The 11,750-nt window shown below is 51.8% G+C and overlaps 2 protein-coding genes across 6 annotated transcripts in view; one reads left to right on the forward strand and one right to left on the reverse strand.

The window, feature by feature from the left end:
- The window catches only part of pdxdc1 (pyridoxal-dependent decarboxylase domain containing 1), a 16,982-nt gene extending 12,461 nt beyond the window's left edge, over positions 1-4,521 (reverse strand). For 2 of the 5 annotated variants that reach the window (XM_088613296.1, XM_088613298.1), the window contains exons 1-5: positions 4,287-4,520; positions 1,966-2,045; positions 1,525-1,593; positions 999-1,079; positions 91-240 (exon numbers count right to left, since the gene is read on the reverse strand). In XM_088613296.1, the coding sequence (XP_088469422.1) occupies positions 91-240; positions 999-1,079; positions 1,525-1,593; positions 1,966-2,045; positions 4,287-4,307 (401 nt within the window). In that variant the 5' untranslated portion in view covers positions 4,308-4,520. Of the gene's footprint in view, positions 1-90; positions 241-998; positions 1,080-1,524; positions 1,594-1,965; positions 2,046-4,286 lie in introns of all 5 variants that reach the window. The other 3 variants (XM_088613297.1, XM_088613300.1, XM_088613299.1) reach the window with 3 other exon arrangements.
- Positions 4,522-5,070: 549 nt separating this feature from the next.
- mpv17l (MPV17 mitochondrial membrane protein like) lies at positions 5,071-11,623 on the forward strand. The gene is made up of 4 exons (XM_088613312.1): positions 5,071-6,496; positions 8,327-8,397; positions 9,301-9,330; positions 10,031-11,623. Exons 1-4 carry the CDS (start codon positions 6,193-6,195, stop codon positions 10,193-10,195), a joined length of 570 nt encoding a protein of 189 aa, XP_088469438.1. The 5' UTR covers positions 5,071-6,192; the 3' UTR covers positions 10,196-11,623.
- The last annotated feature ends 127 nt before the right edge of the window (positions 11,624-11,750 follow it).

Below are 11,750 nucleotides of genomic sequence, written 5' to 3' on the forward strand. Positions count from 1 at the left end.
AGGATAATCTGGCTGGGAGGAGGTGCACAAGGCTGGCTTAAGGGGTCGCCGGCGCGGCAGCCTGGCAGGGAGCCCAGGCGGGGAGCAGACCTGAAGAGCCGGCAGAGCCAGAGCGTGGTGTCCGACAGGATGCGCGTGGTCAGCTTCCTCAGCCGCTCCCGGTCCAGCACGGAGATGTAGGCGGCCAGGCTGTGCCCCAGCAGGGCCATGTGACCCTGCTCCCCGACATTCTGCATCCTGCTGGGGAAGGGGGGGGACAAGGACCAGCAAGCACCAGCGTCAGGCGCAGCCGCGCGGCCCGGCGTCCGGCGTCCGGCTCCTGCCCGCGCCAAAACCACGAGCGCGGCCTGCGGCGGGGCGGCGCGGCTGTGCTTTTCACAACTGCACCAACCTGTCATTTAAGCTGGAAACTGTGCGCAGCAGTCACTGGGAAAAGGACAGTCTCGGAACTGGAACTGGGGCGACCGTGAAATGGGGACTGCTCGATGCCAAGGCCGCGTGAAGGCCCAGGCAAACCAGGCACGCGCCCAGGGCCCAGGCGTTTGGGAGGGACCCCGTCAGCTCTGCTCCTTTTTCATTTTTTAGCACAATATCATTTTTAAACTGAACCGATTTTTTTTTCCCCCCATGCGTCTCACTTAAAATCAAAGTGAATCTGAGGTGCCACGTCATGAGTTCCGAGTTGACATTTATTTACACTCACACACAGTATTGTGTGTGGACGTGTCGACTGCTGGCGGAGTGCACTGGTTAAAAGGGCTTGGACTGGGCTACCGCTGAGACATGTCAGTGAAGCACTGTGTAGCACAGTGCAGATGACCTGCTGTTTCCAAAAGCCCTCGGAGCAAAGGTGTAAGCTGCATACAGCCTCTGGCTTGTCCCCGGCCTGCTGACCCCCTGTGTGAACTGTGCTAATGGCCTGCTGTGGGCGAAGGTTCGAAGCCCAGCTGTTTCCGGTGGTGGAGCTTGAGAGCAGGCACTGTGGGGCAAGTCCTTACCGGTATCCCTGCGTCTCCTCCTCCTCGTCTCCATGCATCAGGTTCTGCACCAGCTGGAGGATACTGGCCACGTCCTGCCCACTGCAGAGAGGCCGGCAGACAGAGAGAGTGCATTAACACGGTCTGGACGTGCCGATGTGCATCGAAGCCTAAGGACACACATTCACCCCAAGCTACAAAGCAAGGAAGCCAAACTTAGTGCGATCATCAAGCAAGAACACCATTTGTTCCTTCTCAACTTGAAATTTAAGAACCGAAGAATTCATGAACAAATTCAACGAACAACACTGCTCATTGCAATTATTTCCAATACCGCCTCCGAGCTTGAAGCTAAGCTGCTTAATGTATTGATCAGGCTCCCGATTTGATCAAGAACAGAGGGGGGATCACACCTGAAGTTAAAACGAGTAAACGGCCAAGGCAAAATGTTTGTAAGAGAGAACACCGCTCTTACCCCTTTGGAAAAAAAAAGAACTGGGAACGTTTTTTCCCCAAGAAGCACCCTTAATTCTCAGGGGCACCTTACCCTCCCTGCAGAGGCCCGGGGATGTCCACCCGTCCGTATCGCCGTTTGTCCGCGTCCTCCTCCGCCTCCCTGCAGGAGCAAGAAAGGAAACGGGAGAGGTGGGAGCGCTGCAGCGCAGCTCGGGGAGGTCGAAGGTCAGAGGTCAGGGGTCAGAGGTCAGAGGGAGAAGCGGGTACGGGCGTAGCCCCCGGGGGAGCTCAGATAGCCTACCCCGGAAAGGGAACACAGCGCCGAGGTTCGGTTTCCGCTGTGCCCCCCGAGGTTCGAAAGAATATCCGACAGCGTGAGAGAGTACACTGTCAGAGCTACTGTACAGAACAACACGGGGCTTATCCGTGCACGCATGCCCGAGACCGTGCAGCAGAAGTGTGCGTGAGCGACTGGAAAAGGGAGGGTCGGCGCAGGCCGACACACTGAGAGACACATGGCAACCAGATTTACCTTCTCTGACCGTCTTCCAGGATCTTCATAGCCTCGTTCAGATTCTTCCCCATCTCGGCAAGCGTGGGGTCCACCATCATCTGAAATACCATCACCAGCACCATCAGCAGCCGCGGCAGCAGACAAACACGGCATCCAAACCGTAATCGCGCCTCTGGCAAGATACCCGAGTAACAGCTAAAGGTTATGATGTCATGAAACCACACCGGCAGTTTTTTTTTCCCCGTTTAGAAAAAGAAACAGAAAACGATACACAACCGCAACACTTTCAAATGTAGTTTTTGGTTCTGAAACGAGGTTTCACAAAGTTACTCACACGCGTCCATCGTTCACCCTTTTGTCAATAAGCTCTTCGTCCAGTACAGCGTCGTGATGAGCCGAAAGCCCAGCAGGCCATACCAATCCAGCGAGGGGCACGTACACACTCTACACATCCATGCAAGCAACAACTTAAGACACACCAACTGATCTACACAGCGTGTCTTTGGACTGCACACACACACAGCACCCATACAGACACAAGGAGAACATGCAGACTCCACACAGAACGCATCCAGAGCCAGAACCGGACCCAAGAGCTACCTAACGCACCGATAACGACACTTCAGTTCCGGGACACAGAAGCTATGACTTCTATTTTGCCATATTTCTTCATTAAATGCTGCAGCTGATTTTGCCTTTTCTACGAGAGGGAGCATAAGGAAACGAGATTGACAAGCAAGTGGCACCGACCCTGTGCAGCGAGTTTTATCGCGGCGCACATGACTGCTCCTAAGTGCAATCATACCTAAAGCAAATACAGAGATGCACTAGTGCTTCAGTATCTGTTTCGTGGCTTGTATTATGCTGCTCCTCACCACCTGGGTGTCTCCGGCACAGAGGAAACTCTGCTGCGAGGCTGCAGCCAGCCGCTGTCCTGTCTGACTCAAAGGTCGTCCCCGGGGCTGGTTAACTCCCAGCCTCGACCCGCCCACTGACATGCAAACTGGGAACCCACCTGCTGGCGGCTGTTTGCAAGAGCACAGTGCCTCCACCCAGAGCTTACCCAAGAGCAGTTCCTGAGCATGCCATCGGTGGTCACATCATCTCAGGGATTTGTGATCGGTGGGCAAATTGAAGTCTGGGTTTAATCCTGGCCTTAAATTTGAAACTCCCTTAGGCAGCAGTGACCTCTGACCCTAGTCCAACAGAGTTCACAGGTGACCATTAACTTGTCAACCTCTAGAGAGCCGGAACAAACTCTTTGTGATCAGATAAATGAAGCAGTTTATGTTAGAACTCATTTGGGACTAAGATCAGAGGATGCTTCCGCCTTCAAAGTTCCCTGAACGGAATAAACGGTGTGCTTGATTTCATCAACCAAATTTCAAGTGCTCCCAGTCTTGGCACGGGGCTCTCTGGGATCAGGGTTTGTTTAGTAGAGTGGAAAGAATACAGAAGGAAAAGGACAGGAGGTTTTATATATCTGGCTCCCAGTTATGACCCAGGAAACTGGACTCATTCTTGGGGAATGTGGGAGGTGTCAGCCCGCGACGATGGTTTTAAAATGCAGAATCACTTCTGCTGTGCAAAATACAGACACAGCATCTTTTTAAACTCCAGGTAGACGGCAGGCATACGAGTGAAAAATAAAACAGCGCAACTACTAAACGCCCACAATGCAAGCAGAACAATCCATACGCAGCACTAACAGGTTTTTTAGTGACTTAGCTGTTACGACGGGCTACAAGCAGCCCAGTTCACATCTGACCCCTTAAGGGAAATGGCCGTTTCTCCCTGCCACTAGCCCAAGGCGAAACCCAGCACAGCCCTGCTGAGCTCTTCCGACAGAGGGTCGCAGCTCGGACCCGAGCGACGACAGACGAGGACCGCACGGTGACACTCGGGCCGTGACGAGAATTGCAAAGCGAAGAGGCTGTGGGGTCCGTAAAATGACGACGAAATGACGGCTGGGTCTGCAAAATGACGACGAAGAAATCTTTTTTTTTCCCTACATGTATTGACAAGTAGATGACCGTTTCTGGCGTCCTCAATATTGCACGGTTCAGCCGGCTCTACAGACGAACGATAAGTTATAGGACAATAATAACAACAATAATAATATACGCATAGATCGCAACAGATCTCGGCGTTTCCTTGCAAATAATCCACCCTTTTCATAACACATTCTGTTTCATTCGACGTGACAACAGACACGGAGACAGAAGGTGCGACGCACACGCTCACACTTTGTTTTTTCCCAACTGTTTTTACCCCTGCTATATCCTGCACCAGTTCCGTGTCAGCGCCGCCGCACACCAGGCGCAGACAGGCGGCAGTACCTGGTGGAAAGGCGTCTCCATCGTGCCGGGAGGCCGGGACAGGCGAGGGGGCCTCGTCGGCGAGTTCTCCGGGGGGCGTTTCGCGGGGCTGTTTCTGTATTTCCAGGGTACGTTTTCCCACCCTCCCTACAGCTAGCTCCGATCCTGCCTCCCCGTCCGCTCGCTCGCTCGCTCGCCGGGACTCCGCACAGTTTACTTCCTGGAAACCCGAGGCGCTTCCACGCTGGCAGCGTCGACGTCCGTCACGTCGCGGGCGGGCGCGCGGCCGGCGACGTCAGCGCCTGCCCCCGGGGCGTCGCGAGCGGGCCTGGGGCTCTTAGCACGCGTCGTCTCGTTCGTTTTTTTCTTTCTTTCTCAATTCAGTTCGATTCGATTCAATTCAGTTCGATTCGATTCGATTCGATTCAATTCAGTTCGATTCGATTCAGTTCAATCCAAGATGCTTTACTGGCACGACCAATGGGTAAAATCGGTGTCGCCAAAAGCAGGACACATACCATCAACATAGAACAAAAGTCTACAGACATTGACAATAAAGGAGACATTTACAATGCATATCCGTTTACACGAAGAGACTCTCCCTCTCAGCGCTTAACTCTTTCCTGCGCGCCCCCCTTGCCCGCCCCCCAGAGAAAACAACAGTCCCTTACACAGTGCAAACTGCTGGGAGCGGAAACGGAGCGGATCACTGTATAACTACTATCTACTGTATAACTACTACCTGCTGTATAAATACTATCTACTGTATAACTACTACCTACTGTATAAATACTGTCAAATGCGGAGCCGATCACACCCTTGGCTGTGCTTGAACACTCCCAGCGGGCCCGAGGCGGAGATTTCCAGAAGATGGCAGCAGTATTGGATCAAGGAACTGTCTGTTCCCATTCCCCGACCGGTCCACTGTCTCAGCTGTGACTTTGTCATCGTATTGATTTTGAGTTTTGTCCCCCCCCCCCCCCGGTTGCTCCAGGCTTGTTGTCGTGAGTGGGATGTGCTGTGGGTCGTGTGTCGCCGAAGGCAGCCCGGGACAGACCACCGAGGAAAGGGACAGGGACGGGGACGGGTTGGGATCGGCTAGCGGCTCAGTGTGACCCAGAGCAAGCTCCCCCGGGCAGGCAGCTCTGTGATCTGGTTTGCCTGAAGGCAGGGGGTCTCCGATAGCAATGGCAGGGCTCTGTGCCGTACAGGTGCGCCGTGAGAGAGTTTGCTACAGCCGTTTAAATGTGAAGTCTGCAGCTCGCACGCATTCCGATATATTCGGTGTCTGCTGTGAGGAGGATCGCGGTTCCGCAGTCGTTTCGGACAGGGTAGCCCCGGATTGTGTTGTGGGAGCGGCCGGACCAGCGTGTCCTGCCCCTAACCCCTCCTGCTGTTGGTCCCCGGTCCGGCTGCGGCTCGGACGGAACGAGCCGGGGAGGCGTCGCCGCTCCCGTCACGCGCTGCTCAGGAGCTGCTGCGCACGCAGAGCTTTTTTTTGTGTGTGTGTGTTAATTCCACTTTGCAGAAGCCGGCCAGGAGACCGCACAGACCTCGTCTGTCTCTGACTCCGGGCTGCGACGTGTTGGTAGTTTCACGTTTAACGTCAGGGTAAAGCCGGCTTCAGACAGCAGCGGATCCACATCGCAGTCTGGGGACTGGATTTCTATTTTTAAGCTGTTTCTTAGAGCTCCGGGTGGGAGGCACCGGCAGATCAGATCCCAGCTTTGAAAGCAATGGAATTTTTAAATTGCATTGGGTTGGATTTAATCCGTTCGACACAACAGTGAACCATCACTTCATCTCCGAATCCTCTTAAAGGGAAAAGGGGAGATTGGCTTTCCTTGCTACGGCAGTTTGCAGTTTCGTGTGTTTTTAACAATTCTTTCAGGTTTGATTTTTATTTTCTGGGGTGTGTGTGTGTGAAATGAGGAAGGCTTTCTTACTGCAAGCTAAGAGGTTCCCGTGGATCACCAACGTGACCCTCTACGGCTGCCTGTTCGCCGGCGGCGACCTCGTGCACCAGTGCCTGACCCACCGGGACGGGCTGGACTGGCGGCGGACCAGGAACGTGGCCGTCGTGGCTTTCAGTTTCCATGGCAACTTCAACTACCTGTGGATGCGCGCTCTGGAGCGGCGCTTCCCCGGCCGGTCCGCGCGCATGGTCCTGCAGAAGCTGCTGCTGGACCAGACGGTCGCCTCGCCGGTCGCCACCAGCGTCTTCTACACAGGTAACGCGCTCGGATGGGACCGCAAACCACCCCCCCCAGCAGGCGGGCCGGCGCGGCGGCTCTCCCGAAGGAAAGACTGGGACTATCGAGAGCGCGTCGCTGGAAGGCAGTAGCGGCCGAATTTAATTATGCAGCTCGTCCAGGGTACTGCGCTGGGATAGGGGGACCAACTCCACAGAGAACCGCATTTAGCTTCGGTTCCCTGTAGGACATTCCGCGATTTGAGATGTATTTAGAACATGTGCATGTTTCTGTTTCGACAGCTGACGTTCCGAGTTGCGATTTGCCATTTACTATAACATAATACTGTGTAGCGTACTTCAGTACAGTGTAGCGTACTTCAGCTGATGTCAAATCTGGAATGTCTCTCGGGGAACAAGGCAGATACGGACAGTAGCCCTTTAATGAACAGCTGCCGCCCGGTTTTGCAATGCTACAGGTCACCTCTGACAGGTGAAATGCTGCTTTGTTTGTCTGCAAACTTCTGGGGTCGTGGAAATCCTTTTTGTCAGAGGAGAAAGGTCACAGTGTGTCGTTTACAGCAAAGGCACAAAACCCGTGGCTCACTGAGAGAATGAAGGTCACTGTTTTGTAGGTCTCAAGTTAAACAGAAAGTCTCAAGCGGACTCTCAGATAGCAATTGGAGTGTTTCACACATGGAACAGATTTCGGACAACAATTATTTTTCTACTTAAAATATATCTTATGTATAAATATCTAAGCATTTAGCACCCATTATAGCATATAAAACACAGTCGGTCTGACCTGTACAAAGTACAGTCTGTGAAATATACTCAAACGGATTTGGCATCAATTACATGATCTTTCTGCGGGGTATTGGACATGATGATGAAAATGTGGTAGGTTTGCGGTAACCTGTCTGAAACCTCTGTCTGGGGGAATTCTGCCATCTGAGATCGGGTCAGGACAGGTTTGGACCCAGGCCCGGCGGGTCAGTGCTCAGACAGTCGGTTCTAAAGACCTGTAACGGTTTCAACTACTGACATAATTAGATCACGGATCCATCATGCAGGCAGTCTGGCTGGGGATAGCCGTGAATTGAACCAGCTCTCTTTACTGAGGCAGTGCGTTCCAGGTGTTCTGTCCGCAGAAACAGGACACCAGAAAGGCTCACTGGGCTGCGTTCTCAATAGGGATGGGCCGTCCTGGTCCCGGGAGTCCAGTGTGTCGACCGGTTTTCATTCCAACTCGGCTAACAGCTTCTCCCAGTATCTGCTGGTTTGTGTCAATCACTGGTAACGATCACTTAACCACTAGTGCTAAGAACTCCGGTGATTGAGTGATCATTGTTTGTCTGCACTGTTTACCAGCAACCTCTGCACACAGGTACGCGGTCTCGCCTCTACGTGCTGATAAAGAATTCGCTCCCGAATCAAGAAATGTCGGCAGATACGTTTTTAACATTCGTAGAGGACTATGGTTCTGTCGGGCCCCACGTGATAATCATTACTGGGAGAGTTTGGTGCTCAGTGATCACGTTTATTTACTCTAGTTTCAGGGGCAACTTTAAAATCCTGTTCTATCTCGGCGTCCTCGGATTGTGGGACGAGGTAGCGCCGTGCTTGGTGTTATAGGGGCCACTGGAGGGCGCCAGTGCAGAGCCCAGTGGTACGTACCCACTAGCATCGCAGGTTTTCCCCCAGGAAATGTCACCGAAACCTGAACTCGCGATCTACTTACTGGAAACAAAAGGAAAATGGTTAGCTGTTATGGGGAGGCGTGGGCAGGTTGTATTTAGTGTGCGATTTTGTATGTCAATAGATAACCTGAATAGAAAATGGCTGACATTTGATATGCTTTGTGGGTCAGGAGTGAGTCTCCTCGATGGAAAAGACGACGTACTGCAGGACTGGAGGGAAAAATTCCTGAATACCTACAAGGTATGACCGCGGAGAGAACGAGAAAGTGACAGTCTGATATTGTGTTTCAATCAGTCACCCCCCACAGTCCTCGCGTGTGTTAACCTCTCCCTAATGAGCAAACACACCAATAACACAATAACACACCGCGCTGTGTTCATCCTTTAGCGCAGAAGAGACTTGCATCCAGAAAGGGAAACATATATTGCATGGTCTATCTCTAAATGACATTAAAATGAGCTCGATATTAGCAGATAGTACATTATAAAGTACGCGAGAATATACGATCTCCTAATTACGAGACAATACATTCTCGCAAACGTTAATCACGCAGAGGCACAACTGCCATAAAATAACTATCTAGAATGATCATTCTCAGTTCAAAGCAGTGGAATGGATAGCATGGCACGGTGGTGCTGGTTAAAGGATACGTGTACGTGTCCTCATGGTTATGATGGTGTTCACATTAGGTAAAAAAGTGTGACAGGTCATGCCATTAAACCCCAGTGGGAAAGGCAGTCTGTGCTCATTCTGCAGCGCCGGACACTGTCACAACACTAAACCCACAGCTCCAGCTGAGCTCTCGGCAACGTCCAGGTGCCTCACGGGATCAATAAAGTATCTATCCGTGATCGGCTGTTCACACTCAAATGACCACTGCGATCTCAGCGTCACATGATAATGTTCTATGTTGTAACAATGAGATCGTTTTCTTGCAATTACAAGATACCGCATTCATTTGTTTTTCTCCTTAAGGGCAGCAGTGTGCTTCCGAGTGTGGTAAACTTACATGACATTTTTCATTCCTGAATGACTCTTTAAAAAGAGTTCTGTTCTCCAGTCTCCGGGACTGTTTCTACTGAAAAATTACAAAAGAATGCGGATTGAAGCTAATGTACTGATGTTTTGTCCGATTTATTTCAGACTGGACTCATGTACTGGCCATTCGTTCAGGTAAAAAAAACTTTCTCACTTGAATAGTATCTGTACCTCTGTGTTACTTTCTGGGTACATTAACATCCTGCTCTTGCAAACCCCTTGTATTACTGTTCTAATTCTGACTTTTGTTCGTGTTTACAACATACCTGTTCTAAAGCATAATTTATCTGGAAATCAGAGAAATCTAGAGGGCAAAAGAAACCTGGGACTGCATTCACACCCCTGCATGAGGGGATTTACAGGAAACACCGCTGGCTCGGAGAAGCACCTGCGACTGTTTCAGCTCAGAAGTTCCGACTTCTCTGATTTCCTGAGACGAGATAATTCTTTCATTAGGACAGATGCACTAAGCCTATACTGGAAGATCTTCTGAGGTTAAAGAAAGCAAGTGGCTGCTCCTGAAGTGTATCGGTAAAAACACAAAAGACCCGTGTGATTCTGTGGATACCAGGAGGAAGACCATCTGAGAATGGTGGCTTCTGTACAGATCCTTCACTGGGTCATGTGTCTGTCCCTGCCTCCCTCCCTCTCCCTCCCTCTCCCTCCGCCTCCCTACACCTCCCTCCCCCTCTGGCTCCGTCCCTCCACCTCCCTCTCTCTCCATTTCCCTCCCTCCCTCCACCCTCCACCTCCCTCCCTCTCCCTCTGCCCCCCTCCACCTTCCTCTCCCTCCATTTCCCTCCCTCTCCCTCCTGACTCCCGTCTCTCTTTCCAGCTGCTGAACTTCCTGCTGGTCCCCCTGTACCTCCGCACGACCTTCACGGGCTGCTGCGCCTTCCTGTGGGCCACCTTCCTCTGCTTCTCGCGCCACAGCGGGGACGGCACGGCGGCGGCCGCCTGGGCCTGGCTGACGGCCCCCGGCGCCGGCCAGCAGAAGTGAGCCCCCGCCGGCCCCCCCCGGCGGCTCCGAGCGCCTGCAGGGGACCCGAGCAGAAGCAGCAGCGCTGGGGCGCCTCCGCCAGCCGGGGGGCGTCTCCCAGGGAGCAGCCCTCTGGGTCTTACTTCAGCAGACACACGTGCACGGGAGGGCAGCTGATCTCTCTCTCCCTCCCGACTGGTTGTCAATTCTGAGATGGAATGAGTACACCATCGTACCAGCCTGCCGGTGTGTCTGAGCACAGCGGCCCTCCAGAACCTGGTGCCTCTGTGTCTCCAAACGTGTGGGAGGCTAAACTGGACCACAGACCTCATACTTGAATAGAAGGGTATGTTGCGTGAACATACTTGAGAACAAACCAAAAGTTTTGTACTGCGTAACGTGTTCGTTAATACTTTCTCTTTCGTGGTGTTGCACAATCGGCGCCGGGGCAGGTGTGTACCCTGGAGTGAGTGAGTGCTCCCGTGAAGGGGGTCAAGCTCATGGGGTTTTCCCCTCTCCCCTGCTGGGGTTGTGCAGCGTCTTTGCTGTTGGTGCTGCCTGTGCTGAGGGGACGCGTTTGGGACAGAGTCGCAAGTCTCGGCGGTGCTTCGGGGTCGCTGTCCAAACCGCACGGCGCTGTCGATGGGCTGAGGGCCGGTCGTCGTCAGCGCCCAACAAGCCGTTGAAAGATTGCGGGGAGGGGGGGGATTAAATCACACGCAGCAGCCAAAGGGCTCTGGCGCCTGTGTTTCATTCAGGATACGCACACCGTTCGAGTCGGCCCACCTGTGCAGCACAAAGGGTCGCGACCCGGAGCAGGGGATCATGTGACCTCGAAGTGGCTCGTTATTCCAGTGAAATCATCAGCCGGGGGGCTTCTGGGGAAAATCGCACAAGTTCAGAAATATCTTTCTACAGGCAAGGTGCTATAGCTACCTGTAACTTGCAGGTACATTTAAAAAGCTACTGTAAGAACATGTATGGTTTTGTCTGATTTGTATGATCAATTTTTAATGTATTATGATTGATGAATTAGAAATATATGTTAATTTAACAAGTGTGTCACTAATAATGAGAATTTCAAACATTTGTGTATGTGTGGACAATACTAGTAGTTTCATGTTTAAATTTGCATAATTTGGGACATGGAAATGGGATTTTATTGTTTTGCACTTTATATGCTGGAATTTTAAAACTGAAGTCTGTTTTTAAACGGGCCATGTTAGTGTTTATTATTTAAAACAAAGCTGCCAGGAGCTAACGTTTCTATTTTCAGTGCAACAAAACATGAAAAAAGTAACAGTTTTGTTGTTTGTTGCTTTAGTCCATTCAGTATTATTCTACTGAAGTGTTGAACGTGCGCCTTAGTCCTCTGATCTGTTGTGTTTGCTGTGCTTTTCTGTATCTATGCAAGTGGGAATGTTGCTCAATAAAGGTGTCATTTCTCAGGCTTGTTTAATGGAGTCACGTTTTTGCTGGATTATTTCGTGTTGTGATTGGTTCCTTAAAAGAGGAAGTTGCACGGTTTTTAGAGTTTGAGATAAGCAGAGTGAGGCTTCGATCCGCTGAACAGCTG

This window comes from Lepisosteus platostomus, chromosome 19 (assembly GCF_059453375.1).
Source record: "Lepisosteus platostomus isolate fLepPlt1 chromosome 19, fLepPlt1.hap1, whole genome shotgun sequence".
NCBI classification, from domain to species: domain Eukaryota; kingdom Metazoa; phylum Chordata; class Actinopteri; order Semionotiformes; family Lepisosteidae; genus Lepisosteus; species Lepisosteus platostomus.